This window comes from Globicephala melas, chromosome 12 (assembly GCF_963455315.2).
Source record: "Globicephala melas chromosome 12, mGloMel1.2, whole genome shotgun sequence".
NCBI classification, from domain to species: Eukaryota; Metazoa; Chordata; class Mammalia; order Artiodactyla; family Delphinidae; genus Globicephala; species Globicephala melas.
In genome coordinates this window covers 5,134,901-5,156,506 of record NC_083325.1, presented here as the reverse complement: position 1 = coordinate 5,156,506, position 21,606 = coordinate 5,134,901, and the positions used below count along the sequence as shown (strand labels likewise).

Sequence of the window (21,606 nt, the reverse complement as noted above, 5' to 3'; positions counted from 1 at the left end):
CTAGTGAACGTGAACGCTATCTCATTGCGGTTTTGATTTGTGTGTATTTCTGTATGTATCTCCCTTAGGACTAATGACGTTGAGCTTTTTTTCATGTGCTTACTGCTCATTTGTGTATCTTTTTTTGAGAGATGTCTTTTCAGATCCTTTGTCCATTTTTAAATTGGATTATTTATCTTTTTATTATTGCATTGTAAGAGCTATGAATAGATTCAGAATACAAGTCTCTTATCAAATATGTGATTTGAAAGTATTTTTTTTCCCATTCTGTGAGTTGTCTCTTTTCACTCCCTTGGTAGTATAGTGTTTTTTGTTTTTTGTTTTTAAATTTTGATGAAGTCCAATTTATCTACTTTTTTCTTTTGTTGGTTATGGGTTTTGGTGTGTATATAAGAAAGTTTTGTCTAATCCAAGATCATCAAAATTTACTCCTGGTTTTTTCCTATGAATTTTAGGGTATAGCTCTTACATTTAGTCCATGATCCATTTTAAATTAATTTTTGTGTATGGTATTAAAAAGGAGTACATCTTTATTCTTTTATATGTGCATATTCAAGTTTTCCAGGGCCATTTGTTGAAAAAGTCATTTTTTTTACCTATCAAATTAATTGTCTTAGAACATTTGTCAGAAATCAATGGACCATAAATATGAGGGTTTATTTCTGCTTTCTCAATTCTGTTCTATTTATCTATATGTACTTTCTGATGAAAGTGCCACATTATTCTAATTCCTGTAGCTTTGTAGCAAGTTTTTGACATTGGGAAGTATGAATCTTCCAACTTTGTTTTCTTGTTTCAATATTGTTTTGGCTCTTATAGGCACATTCCATATGAATTTCAGGACCAGTTTGTCAATTTCTAAAATAGAAAAAAGACACCTAGGATTTTGATAGAGATTGTGTTGAATCTGTAGATCATTTGGGGGAGTATTGCCATGTTAACAATATTGTCTTTTGACCCATGAACAAGGCGGTCTTTCCCTCCTTATCTGTGGTTTTCCTTTCTGTGGTTTTTGTTACCCTTGGTCAACCTTGGTCCAAAACTATTAAGTGGAAAATTCCAGAAATAAACAATTCATACGTTCTAAATGGAGCACCATTGTAAGCAGCGTGAAGAAATCTTGAGTTGTGTCCTGCTCCATCCAGCTCAGGAAGTGAATTATCCTTTCTTCCAGTATATATATCCTGCTGTTGGTCACTAAGTAGCCTTGTCTAGGTTATCGGATTGATCGTCCTGGTATTGCATACAGTGATTGTGCTCAGGTGACCCTTATTTTGCTTAACAGTGACTCCAAAGCGCAAGAATAGTGACGCTGGCAATTCAGATATGCTAAAGAGAAGCCATAAAGTTCTTCCTTTAAGTGAAAAGGTGAAAGTTCTCAACTTAATAAGAAAGGAGAAAAAAAATCATATACTGAGGTGGCTAAGACCTACAGTAAAAATGAATCTTCTATCTGTGAAATTATGAAGAAGGAAAAAGAAATTTGTCCTACTTTTGCTGTCACACCTCAAACTGTAAAAGTGCTTAGTTAAGAGGGAAAAAGGCATTAAATTGTACAATAAGATATTTTGAGAGAGACCACATTCACATAACTTTTATTACATTATATTGTTACAATTGTTCTATTTTATTATTAGTTATTGTTGTTAATCTCTTACTGTGCCTAACTTATAAGTTAACTTTATCATAAGTAGGTATGTAAGGATAAAAACGCAGTATCTATAGGGTTAGGTACCATCGGCTGTTTCAGGATCCAGTGAAGGTCTTGGAATGTATCTTCCACAGATAAGAAGACTTCTACATTTAAATCTTCTCTGACTGCTTCCAACACTTTGTTTTTCAGAATACAAGTTTTGCATCTCCTTTATTGAGAGTATTCTTAATAATTTTAGTTTTTGATGTTATTGTAAATGGCATTGCCTTTTCAATTTTATTTCGTTGTGTTCATTTTACTGTAAAATACAATTTACTTTGGTATGTGTCATATCTTGCAAATTTGCTAAACTTCTATATTAGATCTAACAGTATTTTAGTCAATTATTTAGGATTTTCTATATAAGAGGTCATGTCATATGTAAATAAAGATAGTTTTACTTTTCCCCTTCCCACTTTGACATCCTTCATTTGTCCATTGCCCTGGCTAGAACCTCTACTAGAATGCTGAACAGAAGTGACAAGATTGGACATTCTTATCTGGTTTCTGATCTTATGAGGAATTCAGTTAGTCTTCATTGTTAAGAATGATGTTGGCTGCAGATTTTTTATAGATGCCCTTTATCATATTGAGGAAGTTCCCTTTTATTCATAGTTTGTTGAGTATTCTTAAAATCAGTGTTAGATTTTGTCAAATGCCTTTGCCTGGTCTATTGAGATGGCCATGTGGCTTTGTCCTTTATTGAGATGATGTATTATATTAAATGACATTTGTATGTTAAAACAGCTTGCATTCCTGGGATTAATCCCACTTGATACAGGTTAGGTTTATAATTGCTATATCCTCTTGATGAACTGACCTTTTTATTTTTATAAAATGTCCCTCTTTATCTCTAGTAACATTTTTTCAATCTTCACGCTTATTTTGTCTGGTATTTGTATAGCCACTCTGGCTCTCTTACCAACTGCTTGCATGGTGTACCATTTTTAACCCTTTTACAGTCAATCTACTTGTATCTTTGAATCTAAAACTCTATCTTCTGTAGACAGCATAGAGTATCATTTTTATTATTGTTGTTAACAACTGGACATTTTAAATAACTTTGTAGTAATTCTTGATACTGATTCTCCCCTTCCCCTACCTCCAGGTTTTGTTGTTGTTTGATTATCTGCTCATTTATTTGTTTAGCAACTTGGATGAACTATTTCAGTAAAGTCTATTTCTCTACGCAGACACTAATGCTGCCTTCAGTCGGTAGAGCCTTGGCCATTCTCATAATCCCCTTGACCTCTTCCTCTCTCACCCAGGATGACAGTGAAACCAGGGTTCTCTTTTGCTCTCACTGATCTCCCAGTGAAGCTTCTATCTGGTCTGCTATGTCTGTTGATATCACTCCACACCCAGTAATTGCTAGCTGAATGATCTACTGTTTTCTACATGCCTTGGGTCAGAAATTGCTCCACAGTCTGATTCAGTTAAAGTGCAGGGTAATTTTCACGGGAGTAAACTTTGAGGCCAGTCTTTGACACTTCTCTGACCCCACAATGGCTCTTCACCGGTCTACCCTTTCGTGTATAGATACCATGGAGCAACCAGCTCTTCCTACTTGCTCACTACCTAAACGTCCATTGTTTTTGACAGTGCCCTTAGGCTTGAACTTCCCTACACTCTGTTCCAAATAAAGCAAGTTCCCTTAGTGGTACTTATTGAGTTCTCTGTTCTAGGGGCTGCCTCCCACTTTAACAGAACCTCCATTCCACTGCTCTGAAAAGGGATACAGGAACAGCAACCTGCTTCTCTTAGAGAGACGCTCCTGCTTTATGAATCGGGTGCTGAACAGGGGCAGTAGCTCCAACTCTTCTCGGCTTGTCTCCCTTTGCACAGAAACTCAGCCCTATGAGCCAGACAGGGCGAGAGGGTTTGGGGCCCTTTATTCTTGGCCTGCCATGCCTGGGGTAGACTTGCAAGCCTGCAAGTAGGGGCTTCTAGAAGAGGCGATCTCTCAGCCATACTTGCCCGCAGTAGAGCTTGTGCAACACACTTCTTGGGACGAGGAAGGGGCGTTGATGACAAATACCGACAGCCTGATTTTCTGGGTAGAAACTGTAGCCCTGGATAGGGAGCTGGGTTTACAAGGGAGCCCCATCCTCTCGGCTGTGCCCACCCAGAGTAGAGTTTTCCTCACACTGAACTGGGAAGTAGGAGAGGGGAACAGTCCAGGACACAGACTCTTGCAGGTTTTACCAATATTTAGAAGATTGTCTTCAATTGCTGTATGCTCTCAGTACCATTTCCAGAGACTGAATGGTTGGTTTTTTTTTTGTTTAATTTTTAACAGTTCTCACCATTGATGGTTTTCCCACGAGGGAGAGCCTCCAGGGCTCTCATGCTATCATTCTGAAAGTGCCTTTCCCTTGCTTCCCTTTTTCTCTTACTCTTGCTGCCTTTGGTTTACAGAATTCATGTAATCTTTGTCGTACACTGTTTTGTAGGGAACCCGGATGAAGAAGGCACTTTAGAAAGAACATTCAGGCAGCTGTGTGAAAGTACTGCTGCATGGGTGGAAGTGATACCAAGAGTTGACCAGGTTGACGAGGAAACCTCACCCTGGAAGAAGATAGCAGGACGCCACAGAATTCTAGTTTTTCTTCTATTACCCTCCCTATAGTGGCATCACTTATCTGACACCATCAGCTATCAATTGATGAAAACATGTTGTCGTGTATTCACAAAGATTCAGAAATTTAGAGCAGGAAAAGGATACCTGGTATAGCATCTTCATTGTAGAGACGACAAAATTCAGGCTTAAACAGGTAAAGTGACTTTCTCAAAGTCAGTCAGATAATTAATGCCTGAGGACAGAGGCTTCCTAGTGCTTAGTTTTGGTCTTTCCACAGAGCACCATGGGAAACGCTCTCTCTCTCTCATTTCTTTTTAGAAGAAACATAAAATAAAATTCAAATAAAAAGATAAAATATCTATTTTAAAGAAGTTGTCCATCACAAGGCTATTCATGTAACTTTTTCTGAAAAAAAAAATTGACCCAGTGTAGTCATCATCTGTGGTTCACCTGATAGTCTCGTTTTAGTGACTGGATCTGGTCAATTTTAGAGGCAAAGTGTGAAGGAAAGAGAAGAAAAAAAATCCAAATGTGAGCTTTTAATTCTATTGCCTTACTAAGAAGTTACGTCTAGAAGCTAGCTTTCCTCCACATTTTCCACCTCAATTTTCCATGATCTTCGCTGAGTGTGGGGCTGAAGTGGGAACCATCTACATGCACTAATATGAATGAAGAAAAAAGATGCAAATCACCCTGCAGGTTGATATGGAATAAGTGTTGAGATAGTCTATGGATTATGAATAATAATTCTCATTCTCTGTTGAGCATTGTTCATCATTGCAACAGAATTCTTATCCTAAGATAGAATAACAGATGTGATTAATAACAGAAACTAACATTTATTAAGCATCAGTTATATGCCAGATACTTTACTTGCTTTATCTCATTTAATGATCCTAGCCACTCGATGAGATAGATATTATTCCGTTCCCTCTTTTTAGACAAGGACGCTTTGAAAGGTAAGTGACTTGGCTACAGTCATCTGGCCAGATGTAGAGGAAATAGGAATAGATTCATGGCATGCATCTCAAAATTCTTCCACAAACAGTCCGTTATTCTGCTTCTTTTGAACAAATAGGCCGTAATAACACGATTCTTTAAAATGAAAAGTTTGGATGTGCCACAGAATTTTTCAAAACTGGTTTTTAGAGGTATTTCATGGAGCTTGTTCCTCTGCTTGTTCTTTTTTTTAATACTGTGTAAAGTTTATGGAGCGCTAGAGCTTCGTGTTTTGAATTACTGTCCAGACATATTCTATGTGGCCGCCTCCTCCTTCCTCTATTTTTTTTTTTTTTTTTTTTTTTGCGGTACGCGGGCCTCTCACCGCTGTGGCCTCTCCCGTTGCGGAGCACAGGCTCCGGACACGCAGGCTCAGCGGCCATGGCTCACGGGCCTAGTCGCTCCGCGGCATGTGGGATCTTCCCAGACCGGGGCATGAACCCGTGTCCCCTGCATCGGCAGGCGGACTCTCAACCACTGCGCCACCAGAGAAGCCCCTCGTTCCTCTTTTACAGTGACCACATGACACAGTTTTCCAGCACTGTTCTGGTTTCCAGCTGTGGTCTGGTATGATTATTAATAGGTCTCCTGTACTTTCAGAAATGCCCTGGTTTGGATGAGAATTACGCGGTCATTCATCCTTGAACCGGTCAAGGTGTAGTATTGTGGCCGCCCACTAGGTGTCAGCAGTGTAACCCCCGCCAGAGAACTCAGGGAAAGCATTTCATTACAAAAGTCATATCTAAGCAAATAATAAGTGTTTTTCAAGAGCTACCTGCAGCCTCGGCCATTCAAAACAAGTGAGGTAGCAGGGGGAGGAGATAAGGACGGGGTGCAGAACAGGTAGCTCCTTTTCTAGGATCTGGAAAAGAGGGAAGAATTCTCTTCCTGGTTAGAAGGGCTCTAGTGACATCTGGAATGAGCACCGTGGTGCCCTTTTTAATTTTCACTCACAAAGCGAAACCAGTGTGCAGTGAGGTGAGGAAACAGCTTTGAATGAAGAAGTATTTTTGCTTCATAGATTGCTCTTCAAATCACGATCGGATGAAGGTCGCACAGGTAGTTCCCTGGGCTTTCTCAAGTCTATTGAATGACTAGATGCATTTGGGCCAGAGGCTGAGTTGCCTGAACACAACTACTTTAAAGGCGATTTTGAAAATATCTACACTCAGAACTCAATGACGTGCTCGGACTCTTCCCGGAATGACCCACGGACTGTGCGTGTTTCACCTGTGACCCAGGTAGATGCTGCCGCTCTCTGGAAACCCTCCTCACTTCAGAAGCGCAGCGCACGAAGGCACACACAGTGAGAGAAGCCCACAGCATGGGTTTGCAGATGCTTGTGCCTTTCGGTCCTTGGAATTGGTTGTTCTTCCTGGTGGCCCTCAAGTGTGGTGGAGCATCTTCTGATTTGAATGAATCCACAAATGCCTCTCCCCAGCATGAGCCTGATGTTCGGTTTGCTGCTGCCGGCTCTGAGCCAGCTGAGACGGTATCTGTTTTCGCACTGGATTACGACTATGTGCAAATTCCTTACGAGGTCACCCTCTGGATCCTCCTAGCATCCCTTGCAAAAATAGGTAAGGCCCCAAACATCTACCTGGTTTTGGGAGTTGTTTTCCACGTGAGATAAGGTGTGTGAAAATGCCTTGTGGATGGTGAATTAAGTGGATTTTAACTCTTGCTGCTGTTACATAAAAAATTCTATTCCTGAGTCAAGGGAAAGTCATAACTGATTTTTGTCAAGCCATTTAATACCTCAGGTTGCGTTTTGAAATTTAAGAACCTACATTTGCGCTCTCGGTTCTTTTGATTTCCTCTCCTTTCAGGGTAACAACGATGTGACATTATTGGGCATCAAAAAATCTCGAGTTCTATGCTTTAAGAAATACAGAGTAAAACATGTCGCGCTTGGAATGACGCCCGTTGGAAATTTCTGGAACCATAGAATGATTCTTCTGTAAAATGTGCTTCTTTCATTCTTGGCCATGGAACCATGGGCTTCATCAACGACGCGCATTGTTTATTCTTTAAAAGTGGCATGTGCTCCTTGAAAATTGACAGAAAGCAAGAAACAAGGCAACCAGAAGCAACTCGTATCACTCAGGGATGGGATGTGGTGGGATAGAGATGGTATCTGTCAGCAAAATCTTTGTTTACACCTGAGTCGAATGGAACCAGTGAAGCACCCCTGGTTTCCTCTGTGACATAAAGTGGATTCAAGTTAATAGATGAAATTCGAACCAGGGTTCTTTGTGCCCAAACCAAAGTGATGGTTTCTACTCTGTGACCATTTAATTTCCAAGTTCACCCCCTTGTCTCCTTAGAAACAGCTTATTTCAGAGTGGGAAACTAATACGAATATCTTAATTGTCAAGAATAATGTGTCCTTTGCTTTAGTTATTAACTTTGTTATTTGAGTAGATAAGATTGCCTCATTGAAATAGACCCTATGAATCATGTTAGAGCTTGTTTATATGTTTCCTCTGGAACAGCTGTGAAATATGGGGTGAGCCATGAAATCGGGCAGTTGGCTCCTTGGCATCAGGATACTGGGCTCTGTCTTCTCATCTAACTCCCTGCCCATGGATGTTGGGGGGTGCTGGCATATTCATTAGGTGCCCGTCATAACTGCTGTCCATTTTGAGCTCATAAGATGTGAAGATAGAATGAAGTTCTTAGTTTGAAGAACTCTTGTGCAATTTATCAAATGACTAAATGACACAGAGGGTTGCACATTATTTCTGAGAAGGGCTCAAGTAAAAATGGGTTTCCAAAGAGATGGTATTCTCAGTTCAGAGCTAGGGGTCTAACACCTGTCATGCAACCACGTGGATACTGAGAACGTTCAAGTTGGTCTTATGTGATCTTGCGTTTTCCTTTGTCAAAAGGCCAGAGATTCTGACCCCACCCACTCCCTTCCTTTTCACAGTAATGGGTGAAGTTGGTCTGGAATCAGGTAACTAGCTGATTCCACTGACTAGCTCTGTCTTTCTTCGTCTCAGTTCGTTCATCTGTGAAATTATTGCTGAGATCTCTTTTTGGTACAAATAAGAATTTTCTAATGGAAAAGAGGCTTCTATTCTATATCAGTGAACATCTCAAGGCGCAAAGTATATGTTTTATGTTAGCATAAGACACAGGTTGTCCTTTAGAGGTGGTGTGTGTGCCCAGACTACATCTACAAGTTCAGAGTCCTGTAAGGACCCTATTGTTCATAGAATTGCTGTTTAAACGTTCTTGATGTTCATGTGGTTGCAACTCAACATACTTTAGAAAAAGAAAATAACTGAAGTAGGTTATCAGTTGGATCATGCTTATTCAAGCACAATTTCATTTTTACTGGCCTTTAAGAATTCAGATTATTTTTATATTTTACATGAAAAGAAGGTCAGATTTACTGAATATATACTGTGATGCAAGTACTGGTCTTGTAGCTTTCTATATGGTAGCTTGTTCACCTAGGGCAAAAAAAATAATAATAATGGCATAAAACTTGAACACTTAAGGAAACCGTATCGCTTTTTTAGATTCTATATTATAAATCTTGAATCAAAATATAATTAATAATCGCTAGTGTTCTTTTATTCCGTCATTCTATCAAGACACATTTATTGAGCACCCAGGCAAGGTGTAGGAATGATTGTGGTCCCCAACCTCAAGGGGGAAGATGGGTGAATCTAGCGCTGCCTAACAGGTGCTCAGATAGGGCCATCTTTGACTTTCAGGCTGGACTTTGTCATTCGCGGCCTTTTAAGTTTCAGGCCAGGGAACTAAAACCTCAAAGTGACTGACTCTATTGTCCATTATGGAAGGGGAGAAGAATTTTGAAATGTGAAATTCACATAGCATTTCCCTTAAAGGGCCCTGCTTACAGGTTAAACCCTCTTCCTGCTATCACTGTGTAGATGCAACCTGGCTTCAGGCAGGTGACATTGGATCCATTTCAGGAAACTAGATCCCTGGAAGCAGGACCAGGCTCGGGAGACACAGGGCCTGAGAAAATTACACTATGGGCTCTTCCGCCTACTTTACATATTTAAAAAGTTAAGTGTGGTTAAAATGGGCACTAACTGAAGAAGGAGGAGGAGAGAGGAGAAGAAGGAAGCTGTTATTAGGAAATGGACAGAGCAGGACTTTAGAAGGAGGCCTTAAGCTGATCTTGAAGCCAGCGGGCTCTGTGGTTTGGAATAGTGTCTCTTGATACTCCATTGTATTAACCTGCCTGCTGATGGTGGATGGAGCTGTTCAAAGCTGTGGTGAGGGAAACCCACGTGTTTTTGGATGGCTGAACCTAAAACTTCCTAAGGAGACATTCCATGGCCCCAACACCTATGGGAGGGAGCCTACGTCCTTAGCCTTGAATTTCAGGCCCTCCATTTTTTGGTCAAAATTAGTACACTTCCAATAGCCAGGATATGGAAACAACCTAAATGTCCATCAACAGAGGAATGGATAAAGAAGATGTGGTACATATATGCAATGGAATATTACTCAGCCATGAAAAGGAATGAAATCGAGTCATTTATAGAGACATGGATGGACCTAGAGTCTGTCATACAGAGTGAAGTAAGTCAGAAAGAGAAAAACAAATATCATATATTAATGCATATATGTGGAATCTGAAAAAAATGGTATAGATGATCTTATTTACAAAACAGAAATAGAGACACAGACATAGAGAAAATGTACGATACCAAGGAGGAAGGGGGGTTGGGAGGAATTGGGAGATTGGGATTGATATATATACACTATTGTTATTATGTATAAAATAGATAACTAATGAGAACCTACTGTATAGTGCAGGGAGCTCTACTCAATGCTCTGTGGTGACCTACATGGGAAGGAAATCCAAAAATGAGGGGATATATGTATACGTATAACTGATTCACTTTGCTGTACAGCAGAAACTAACACAGCATTGTAAAGCAACTATACTCCAATAAAATTTGTTTTTAAAAATCAGTACTCTTCCCAATTAAAATTTGCTCTGGCCAGATGAATCTCCTTGGTGAACGTCAAAAATATCTGGCTGGGTCATCCCTGTCTCTCCCCTCTTTCTCCTGGAGTTCTCCCCTCCTAAAATGCCTTCCCTCTGTTGTCCAACTATGTAAGTCCCACTCATTCTCCAAAACCTGTTCAACTTCTCCTTCCCATGCAAGAGCTTCTCTGGTGAACAGCTGACCTGTTCATTCATTCATTTATACACTTAAGAAAGATTCTTTGAGCAATTAGACATGCTGTTATGGACAAGACATCTTGCTAAGTGCTTTGGGGAGATATAAGGATGTGTACCATCCTGCCTGAGTTGGAGGAGTTTAGAGATTAGTAGGGGAGAAGAGTCATGGACCAAAAATGGTAGAAAGGGATCGTTGTTGAACAGGTACAGATAAAATGTTACAATAATTCAAAGAAGGACATAGTATTCCCTTGGGAAGAGATTGGGAAAAGCTTAGCCTCAAGGATTGAGCAGAGGACCAAAATAAGGTGGAGAGAAGGACAATGCAGGCAACGATAATAATACGTCAAGACAAGAAAGGAGGCCTCCAGGATGAAAAGGCGTGAGCTTGACTATAAGGTAGGATGCATGAAGACAGTGCAGGGTGTGTGGGATACGGACTCGGGGAGAGCCCCAGGTGGCCTGCTGTGCCTGGATCTCTTGTCATATTTGTTGATATATTCAATATACACTTCTCTGTATACTTATACATTATATTGGCTTTATCTTCTTATTTGTTAAGAACGTTTCTAAAATTTCATCAGTAGCTGGAATTGTAGAAAACATGTTTGGTCCCTCCCCCTCCCGGGACTTACAGTGGGTTGTTCTTGTCACAGGGATGCTTAACAAATATTCTCAGTTTAAATTCCATGAGTTGCTTTGTGTGGAGTCTTAGGTGGGGAATTGAACAATCAGGTAACGTGGTGTAGAATAGTCATCTGGCAGCAGGATGTGGAATAGACCGGGAGGGGGAGGGAGAAGGAGGAAATCAGGAAGACACCGCCGTAAGTAGGATGAGAAGTGGGGCGGTCCTCAGTGAAGGCAGTGGCTGCAGGAGTGGACAGAAGGAGACGGACTTCCGGGGCAGCTAGTGGGAGACATAACTGATGAAATAGGTTGCCAATTGCACGAAGGGGCAAAGGTGACGGGGTCCCCATAAGAATGCGACTTGATTTCCTCTCAAGTGGCTGACTGGGTGGCAATGTCATTGGTTAAATAAAGGAAACAAAATAAAGACTTTTCATGTGTATTCATTTGTTTGTGGTGGAGAAGGAAGTGAGGTGAGGTAAGTTTGGAAGCAGCTGGGGTTTACGTCTCTGTGATAGACTCTTGCAGGAGCTTCAAAGGTGGGTTTTGCATGAGAGCAGAAGAGTTCCACCGCTCAGATCCCTCAGGATGGGGAAAACAGGAGGGCACGGCTGGCTGAGAAGATGCTGGAACCTGCGCTGAGCACGGAAAGCACTTCCTCACACCAAGCCGCAGCCACACTTGCAGCTCCTGTTGCAGATGGGTGCTGAGGCTGCGCCCAGAGAGGCCGCCATCTGTGTGGCTTTGAAAGGCCTCTCGCACACCCCTCCCCTGGCGTCCCGGGGGCCAGAGCCGGGTCATTTGCCGACATCTAAACATGGTTCTCCGCTCTCCGCAGGCTTCCATCTCTCCCACCGGCTGCCGGGCCTCATGCCTGAGAGCTGCCTGCTCATCCTGGTGGGGGCCCTGGTGGGCGCCATCATCTTCGGCACCGACCACAAATCGCCTCCGGTCATGGACTCGAGCATCTACTTCCTGTACCTCCTCCCGCCCATCGTCCTGGAGGGCGGGTACTTCATGCCCACCCGGCCCTTCTTCGAGAACATCGGATCCATCCTGTGGTGGGCGGGGCTGGGGGCCCTGATCAATGCCTTCGGCATTGGCCTCTCGCTCTACCTCGTCTGCCAGGTCCAGGCCTTTGGCCTGAACGACGTCAACCTGCTTCATAACCTGCTGTTTGGGAGCCTGATCTCGGCTGTGGACCCCGTGGCCGTGCTGGCCGTGTTCGAAGAGGCGCGGGTGAATCAGCAGCTGTACATGATGATCTTCGGGGAGGCGCTCCTCAACGACGGCATCAGCGTGGTGAGATGCGGCCCCCCACCGTCCCCAGGGAGACAAGGGGCCTGGCGGGTGGAGAAGGCCAGGCAGGCCTGGGCCTCAGCAGGACAGAGATGGGCCAGGGCAGCGTGGCCCCAGGTCTGGCCACTGCCCTTGGCATCTGCACAGTGGCCACGCTTACTCACTACACTGCTTGCCATCCACTGGCTTCTTTAAAGGAGAAGCAGGAGAGAGGAAGTATGATTCTTTAGCGAATTCGGTGTTTCATTGAGCAAGCAGAAACTGTGGCTAAAGGCTCTTCTGGGTCTAAGGCTCTTCTGGGTTTAAGGCCCTTCTGGGCTTTCGCACTAGGACAAGCAGTACTTGTGTCTTATTTTCACTCAGTCACGGGACCTCACCCTCCTTCCCTTTATATGCTTTCTTTTTAAGCTCTGTTTTAGATGATGAAGTTAAATAAAAGGTAGGGGTAGGGAGAGAGATGACGGAGGATTTGCACAAATGCATTGGCTTGTATATCAGTCTCAATTCCGTGACTCCCACGGAGAATGTGACGGAGCAGCTTTGCTTAGGAGTCCTTCCAGAGAGAGGCCGAGAAGCGTTTACAGGCCAGATCAGCGCAGAGCATTAAGGCCCAGAGATGACTTTGGCTAGAGGCGCTGAACTATTCCTGATTGGCTGCCGCATTGCCCAGTTTCCTTACATTACTGCAAACCGTCACCAGGAGTTAGTCTATGTGATTTTATATAAATTTTGATGTACTTTTCTTATTCTTACATTTATATCACGTCACATAAGGAATACTAGAATGCATTTTCAGTGTAAAAGACTTAAATAGTACAGAATCGTACAGCATAAAACACAAAAGCCTCCGCCTGACCCTCTTCCCTCCCCCTTGGATCCAGTTTGCCTTTCTCTCCCCATTTTTATCATGGACACATGCATATACGTACGCAGATATAGATGTATTGATACATCATTCTACATAAAGTGGGTGGCATTAAATCATAGGTACTGCTTAGAGGTAACAAATCTTGGACTTCTTTCTAGGTCTTTTCCACTGTTGCAGAGTATTTCATAGATTACGTTTATAAAGCTTTATTTAACCAGTTCTTGATGGGTGAATATTCAGGTGGTTGTCAAGTTTTCACTTTAAAAAACAGTGCTGCGATAAGTATTCTTGTGTCTGCATGCATCTCTTTTCATACTTGTGAGTCTTTTTATAGGATATATTCTTGGAAGTGAAATTTTTGGGTTAAAAGTAGGTATACTTAAAAATTTGAGAGATGCTGCTATAATCCCCTCCTCTTCATTCAAATGATGAAGGAGGGATTCCCACCAGAAGGTTATAGAGTGACACCAATGCTAAACAGATAAGACTAATGACAAGTGTGTTCGTCACCTATACTCACAGCCCGGGGTAGGAGGCCACCGCACACCATGCCGGGCCACATGGGTGCTGCACTGGGGAACTGAGTGAGCTATCAGGGACTGCGGGAGGAACTAGTAGAAGGATGGGGTACCTCCTGGTTCCTAGGGGATGATGTGATTGACTTATTAGTTTTTATTTAACAAACTTTCATTTGGTACCTATTGTGTTCTGGGCACAGTGCTAACTGCTTGGGTGGCAATGATGAGGAATGAGACGAGGTCCCCTGCTCTCTTTTTTTGTAAATGTTTATTTTATACTGGAACATAGTTGATTAACAATGTTGTATTAGTTTCAGATGTACAGCAAAATGATTCAGTTATGTATATATATGTATCTATTCTTTTTCAGAGTCTTTTTTTTTTTTTTTGCTGCATTGAGTCTTTGTTGCTGCGCGCGGGCTTTCTCTAGTTGCGGTGAGCGGGGGCTACTCTTCGTTGCAGTGCATGGGCTTCTCATTGCGGTGGCTTCTCTTGTTGCGGAGCACGGGCTCTAGGCACGTGGGCCTCAGTAGTTGTGGCGCGCGGGCCCAGTAGTTGTAGCCTGCGGGCTCTAGAGCGCAGGCTCAGTAGTTGTGGCACACGAGCTTAGTTGCTCCGCGGCATGTGGAATCTTCCCAGACCAGGGCTCAAACCCGTGTCCCCTGCATTGGCAGGCGGATTCTTAACCACTGCACCACCAGGGAAGCCCATCAAAGTCTTTTGAGTAATTCCACAGGCTGTCAGGGAAGTGGTCCCCAGTACACATGGATATACGAGTACTGTGCCTGGTCCCTTGATAAGGAGGGCAATTGGGCTGCGGGACCTTACCGTGGGGTCAGATTGCAGGGGGAACTTGCAGGAGAGCCATTCAGAACCCTTCTCACTTTACCAAATATATTAAACCTTAATTTTAGTTTGTATGTATACGGCTGCCAAGGTTTTCCAGAAATCTTTGTGGGCTTGCGTTTCCACACACGGTGTATTAAGTGCATATGTCCTTGTAGCATTGTCAACAAGGGGCATTGCTTTCTTAATGTTTTCCCATCTGATGAGCAAAAAAGGATGACACGTGTTTGCTATAATCTGCATGATGATACGAAGCATCTTTTCAAAGATTGTGGATCATTAGTGTTTCTTACGCTATGAATTGGAAGTTCACGTCCTTTCAAGGTTGCCAGACTTAAAAAAAAAATACAGGTTACCAGTTAAATTTGAATTTCCTATAAACAATGAGTAATTTTTTATCAGCATGTCCCAATTATTGTATGCAAATATCGCTTCTTGTCAAGTTTTCTTTGAGAACAGTTGCTGTTTTTTTTCTTTTTTAATTGATTTGTAGACTCATTAAATTATCTAAACTTTAAGCTTTAGATAAACTTTAAATTAGCTAAACTTGAATGTTACATAAAAAGCAAACATTTTCTCCCATTCTGTCACTTAAATTTTTTTAAGTCATGTATCTTCTATCTATAAAAGTTTTAAATATGTATGTAGTCAAACCGACTAATGTATTCTTTTATTGCCCTGGGTTTCACATTTTGTTTTCCGAGACTGTGCCTAACCAAAGAACATGCACACGTTTTGTTTTGTTTTTTAATTTTTCTCCCTTTTACAATTAATTATTTAATTCACCTGGCACACAATTTTTTTAGTGTTGTTATTCATAATTTTCTTTATTTTTTCTTTTTAAATTTTAATTTATTTATTTTATTGAAGTACAGTTGATTTACGTTGTGTTAATTTCTGCTGTACAGCAAAGTGACCTAGCAATACACATATATACATTGTTTTTAAAATTCTTTTCCATTATGGTTTATCCCAGGATATTGAATATCATTCCCTGTGCTATATATCAATAGTAGGACCTTGTTATTCATCGTGGCACACAATTTTTTTTTTTTTTTTTTTTTGCGGTGCACGGGCCTCTCACTGTTGTGAGAGGCTCATGGGCCCAGCCGCTCCGCGGCATGTGGGATCTTCCCGGACCGGGGCACGAACCCATGTCCCCTGCATTGGCAGGTGGAACTCTCAACCACTGCGCCACCAGGGAAGCCCGGCACACAATATTTTATCATGAGGACTTTATGCCAAAATGGATAGTACTGGGGGAAAAAGCATTTGAAAATAATCTAAGATATCTGGGGTGGATTCACCAAGTGGAGGAGACCCACACTTGAAGTCAGAAGCCAGGTTATTTATTCATAATGAGAATCTCTAACTATTGAGCGAGATACTAGACTCATCAGACCTGCCTGTTCTTCCCTGCTGGGCGAGCATCTCAGAAAGCCAAGTTGTCTGCCGGTTGCCAGGGGAGCCTGGACTCCAGCCTGCCATCCCATTTACGTATCTCATTTCTCAGTGTGTGGCCCTCAAGCCACCTGCCTCAGAACCCCCCAGGTGGGCTTGGTGAGCACTCAGATGGCCAAAGAGCAATGACTCTCTGGGAACAGAACCTGGGAATCTGTATTTTTAACCAGCACCTCAGAGGATGGCTGATGTTTGGGAACTACTTGTTCATGGCCTTTAGGTGGTGAGAGCTGATATATCTTGATCTAAAACGATGCTACGTCTGGGAAAGGTCTGGGCTAGATTTGTCTGCACCCATTCTTTCTTCAGGTGCTTTCGTCCTTTGGGTTTTGTTACAGTGGAATAAGTCCCCTTGGCTGGGAACCAATTCCACCTCCTAAGGCACCCCTCTGAGCCACGATGCCTCCGTTTCACAGTTTATCCAGAGAGCATCTCATTTTACTCATATCCAAGTTCTTTGGGGTCCCTTGCTGACTGTAACCCCACGAAAGCAATGCCCTTGAGGGTGCTCATCTGTGTCAACATCAAGGCCACCTCCTGGCAGCCCATTCTGAGATAATTATCCAACTTTCCCTTCCTAAATGGTTAGAGAAAATTAGCAATGACGATATCACCTCACTTAATTTTCACAGACCAAAAAGCTCTTTCTTGATACAACCTACAAACCTTGTTGCCGAGACATAGTCTTTGTTAACGACGCATGAAAACATGGGGCTCTGTTCCCTCTGTCGTGCTGCCTCTGAACTGGAGACTCACTTCAGCCTGAGTTTTCTCTAGACTTTACATCTAGAGCCAATCACGGCCTGGGGTTTCTTTGCTAACTGCATTTGTTTGACTTTCCCAAAGTTTAATTGTTTCCACTTGGACTTTCTTTTTGAAATGATCATTTCCCAATAAAATTGTGATTCTCAGCTGACCAGAGTATCTGCTTGAGGGCACTGCTGTGACCTCCACGTGGTGAAGCTGCTGCGGTGCTGGCTCCGGGGTGGGGATGGAGGTGCCCACACGTCACTCGGGGTCACCCTGGGGTCACCCTGGGGTCACCCACAGCACAGTGATATTAAGTGTGTGCTGGGGCACTTCTGCGTCCCTGCGTGAAACTGGAGAAGCTCGGGGCCGGATTTAGAAAGCAGTTTGAGAGCAACTGGTATTTAATGCAGTGCAGTTGTCTTTTGAGCCAAGGGCCTTGGACTCACCCTTTCATTGAGGAGGGAGCCTTCCCGAGGGCAGCCGTCACAAGCGGGCTCTTTCAGCAGAAAGTCTGAGTCATCCAGAGACAGACCTGTGATTAGTGGGTTACATGTGACAACTTTGCAGATCCTTATCCCACGAAAAGAGCTGCCTCTCACTAAAGAGGAGATGCTGCAGAGGAGATGCAACCATCGAAAGAGCAATGAACCTGACCCTCCAGGTCTCTTGTCCACTTAATTCTCCCTCTCGCTGAATGTTTTAGGTTATGACTCCCATCATGAGAACTTCCTTAATGGTGGGCAAAGGGAGAAGAGACAAAACCCCAGTAGCATTCAAATAATAACTAGTATCCCCAGTTGAAATCTCATGGCCAGCATCATAGCAGTAAGAGAGATGCAGCCACTATACCCAGGCCTTGTATGGGGTCACTTGTACATTTATTATTTTATTAAATCCTTAGATTTTCCTGTGAGGCTGAATTAATAGTCACATTTCACAGATGAAGAAAATAAGGCAAAGGGAGTACACAATAGATTGCACAAGGGCATCCTGCCTGGCCATGACAGAGCGGACATGGGTGCCCAGGTCTGTCTCTTCCCAATCTCTTTTCTTTTATTCTTACCTTTTGAATTTTCAACTCATGGAGCTGAGAGGAACAGGAGAGAACCAATCTGTTACCCCTGAGGTGACTGGGCTCATGTCCAGTTGGTAGGGAATCCAGTGCTTTCTCCAAAACAGAACTGGCTTGTTTGGCCAAGTCCAGTATGTGGCTCCGGGCAAGACTCTGGTCATCTCTGTGCCTAATTTCTGTAAAATTGGGGTGATGGTATTACTTAGCTCGTAGGGTCACTGGAAAATTCCCATTAAGCTGTCAGTATAGCGAGTGTTCAGCATGCAGTGAGAACTCCAGGCATGTTGGCTATTATTTTTTATCACACCAACTCAGGGACATGCATGGTGGTTGGCTCCCTCTTAACAAGCATTTGGTTTTTGGTTTTGGGGTTTTTTTTGCAGTACGCGGGCCTCTCACTGCTGCGGAGAGGAGCACAGGCTCTGGACGCGCAGGCTCAGCGGCCATGGCTCACGGGCCCAGCCGCTCCGCGGCATGTGGGATCTTCCCGGACCAGGGCACGAACCCGCGTCCCCTGCATCGGCAGGCGGACTCTCCACCACTGCGCCACCAGGGAAGCCCAAGCATTTGGTTTTAAACACGGCACTGCTTCGTGTATTGTAGGCAGATCGTTCTTATATTTGTATTCCTCCAGGGTTTTCCTGCATCAATTCGCTGAGTAAGCAGCAAGGTGATGCCACCACGGTTTCTATCATCTTTTTGCCCCATGTCCCCTCCTCCACCTCACCTGGCAGGTGTCGGCATCCCCCCCTGAGGTTGGAGCCCAGGCAGCCTGGCTCCAGAGCATCTCTGCTCCTAACTCCTACTTCACGCTGGTTCTTCACCCCTCCCTCTCTCCCCACCACTTTCTTTCCCTCCTTCCTCTGGTGATGTCTTCATTTCTCATCTTGCTGCCACTGTAGTCCACTCTCTAGGCATAAGGTGGACGAGAGAGTGGTAGAGGGAGCTGCAATGCAATAAGGTTTCTGAGCAGGACCCTTGGGCTAGTCACACTGGCAGGCATTTTATCTGCTTTTTCTTCTTAGAGCTTTATAACAACCTACTGTGGCAGGATTGCTGTCCCCATTTTGTGAAGGAGCAGTATACGGTGCTTAAGAGCAGAGTACCCCCGTGTCCCCAGATGTCTATCAACTGAAAAAAATTGCACAATGTGAAATTTGTGAGTTAAGTTGTCTGGGGCAAAATGTGGACCATAGCCTGGGAGATAGCCTCTCAGAGAGCTTGGACGCACTGCTCCAAAGAGGTCAGAGGGGAGGTCATATATATGTGATATTGGTGAAGGGGGTTCGTGGAGTCAAAGCACACACTTTGGCAGAAGGTTGCCGCTAGTCACGAAGAGCAGATGTCACCGTTAATGATTTTAGTGCTTTTCTAGATATGAGAAGATGCAAGAAATTGGGCTCATAAAATCTTCTCCTGAAACTATCTACCTGGGGCACAGAGAGCCTCATTCCTGATCTCTGCCCTGAACTCCTTTCAGGGGGTGTTTGAGGTCAGCGACTGCAGAGGCCGTTGGTTTCATCCTCGTAGAACCCGCCGGCGAGCAACAATTTTCAGTTGGCACGTCTGTGCCCGCATGTCTGTACAGGCCCTTCTTGGTCCTTTGAGCCTCTCAGGTGAATTACCAGATCTGCAGGTGCTTACGTTTCTTCATTGTTATTTTTATTATAAACACACAGACTGTCAGGGAAGTCATTTATTGAATATAATTTATTCTATGCGGCTCAATATCCAAAAGATATAGTCCCGCTGCTTTTCCCAGCCCACCATCAGTAACAACAGTTTCTTAGCATTGACCTTATACCTTTCATTCAATTTGCCCCTCTATTTATTATGCATTCTTATTGCTGGCATTAGAGCCTGAATTTCCTGACCCCTTATTCTAGAATTCCTTTGACCTCTTCTCATCTCCTCTTTGCATCCCTTTATCAGCCCAGCTTTGCTGACTAGTTCCTTGTCGACCCTCATAATTTTTCTCCTAAGGCCTCCCGCCATCATCGTAGGACCCAGCAGAGAGCTCTGAGCATCACGGATGCTGAGCCTGCCTAGGAAAGGCTGTGCCCAGGCTGTGCTGTGGCCACAGCCCTCCTCCTCTGATTCCCAAGAGTGACACTCCACTTGAATTGGGATTTGTCAGGGAAGCTGCCAGCAAACCAGGGGGCTCTCCCTCTGACCAGCTCCCATCATGGAACTTTGGAATTGCTCCCTGAGACTAAAGGGTAGAGGTGGGATGCAACCACGGGTAGGCACGCAGGGAGAGAAGAGTCTCAGTGGCTTTCCTTGCTCAGGTAAGCATTTAAAACAGTGCCTGGCACAGGGTTCAGTACAAAGTGTTTCTAATATTATGATTTATAAGAAGAAATATATATTTGGGCTTTGTCCCCATTCAGGGCACAGAGCTCATTAAAACCCTTGAAATTTCCTAAGTGAAGAGAGCTGCCTTTTGTTATGCTAATGAGGCGAATTTTGGAAAGCCCCTAAGTAACCTAAGGAAGGGGGCTGGTTGCCAGTGGAATGGACTTTGTGAGTAGGGGGTTGGAGCTTTCAGTCTCCCTCCCTAAACCACCCACAATCCCCACCTCCAGGAAAGGAGCTGGAGATTGAATTCAGTGACCCATGGCCAGTGATTTAATCAACCAACCACAAGTAATGAGGCCTCCATAAAAACTCTAGAGGATTGGGTTTGGAGAATTTCCAGGTTGGTGGAGATTCGGGGAGGGTGGAGCTCCTGGAGAGGGCATGGAAGCGCCTCACCCCTGCCCCAGAACTTGTCCTAAGCATCTCTCCCACCTGGCAGTTCCTTTTTTTTTCTTAATTAAAAAAAAATGTTTTATTGGAGTATAGTTGATTTACAATGTTGTGTTAGTTTCAGGTGTACAGCAAAGTGAATCAGTTATACATGTACAGATAGGTCATTACAGAGTATTGAGTAGAGTTCCCTGTGCTATACAGGAGGTCCTTGTTGTCTATTTTATATACAGGAGTGTGCATGTCAATCCCAATCTCCCAATTTATCCTTCCGCCCCTTAACTCCTGGTAACCATAAATTTGTTTTCTACATCTCTGTAACTCTACTTCTGTTTTGTAGATAAGTTCATTTGTACCCTTTTTTCTAGATTCCACATATAAGCGATGTCATTTGATCCTTTTGTAGTAAACCGGTCATCTAGTGAGTAAAATGTTTCTCTGAGTTCTGTGAGCCATTCTAGCAAATTAATCGAACCCAAGGTGGGGTTGTTGGAACTTCTCAACTAAGGCTGGTGGATTAGAAGCCCAGGTGACAACCTGGACCTGCGATGGGCATCTGAAGCCGGGGGAGAGGTTGTCCTGTGGGGCTGAGCCCTCAACCTGTGGGATCCGACCCTGTCTCCAAGTAGATGGTGTCAAATTGAGTTAATTGCTTGATGGTGTGAGAAGGAAGCACACACGTTGGAACCTGTGTCAGGGTTGGTGTGTTATTTATAGAAGTCTACCTCCATGAGTGCCTGAGAGCCACAGAGCCTTCCTTACAGCCTAAGCGATGCCCCATCTGTCTGGACTTGGCGGTCTCAGCTTTTCCGCGAGAAGCGCTGCACGCAGACCTGAAGAGACTCTCTCTGGGGGGGTGTCAGGCAATGTTTTTCTTGGCCTCTTTTTATCTCCTTATTTACCTTCAATTTTTGCAGGTTCCTAGGAAAGGAGGAGAGAGGCTGCAGATACCTTTACAAGTAGAC

At 43.6% G+C, this 21,606-nt stretch overlaps 1 protein-coding gene across 1 annotated transcript in view; it reads left to right on the top strand.

The window, feature by feature from the left end:
- The first annotated feature begins 6,597 nt into the window (after positions 1-6,597).
- SLC9A4 (solute carrier family 9 member A4) overlaps positions 6,598-21,606 on the top strand; it is a 57,653-nt gene continuing 42,644 nt past the window's right edge. The window contains exons 1-2 of the mRNA XM_030838683.3: positions 6,598-6,853; positions 11,918-12,381. Coding sequence (XP_030694543.2) covers positions 6,598-6,853; positions 11,918-12,381 — 720 coding nt within the window. The remainder of the gene's footprint in view (positions 6,854-11,917; positions 12,382-21,606) is intronic.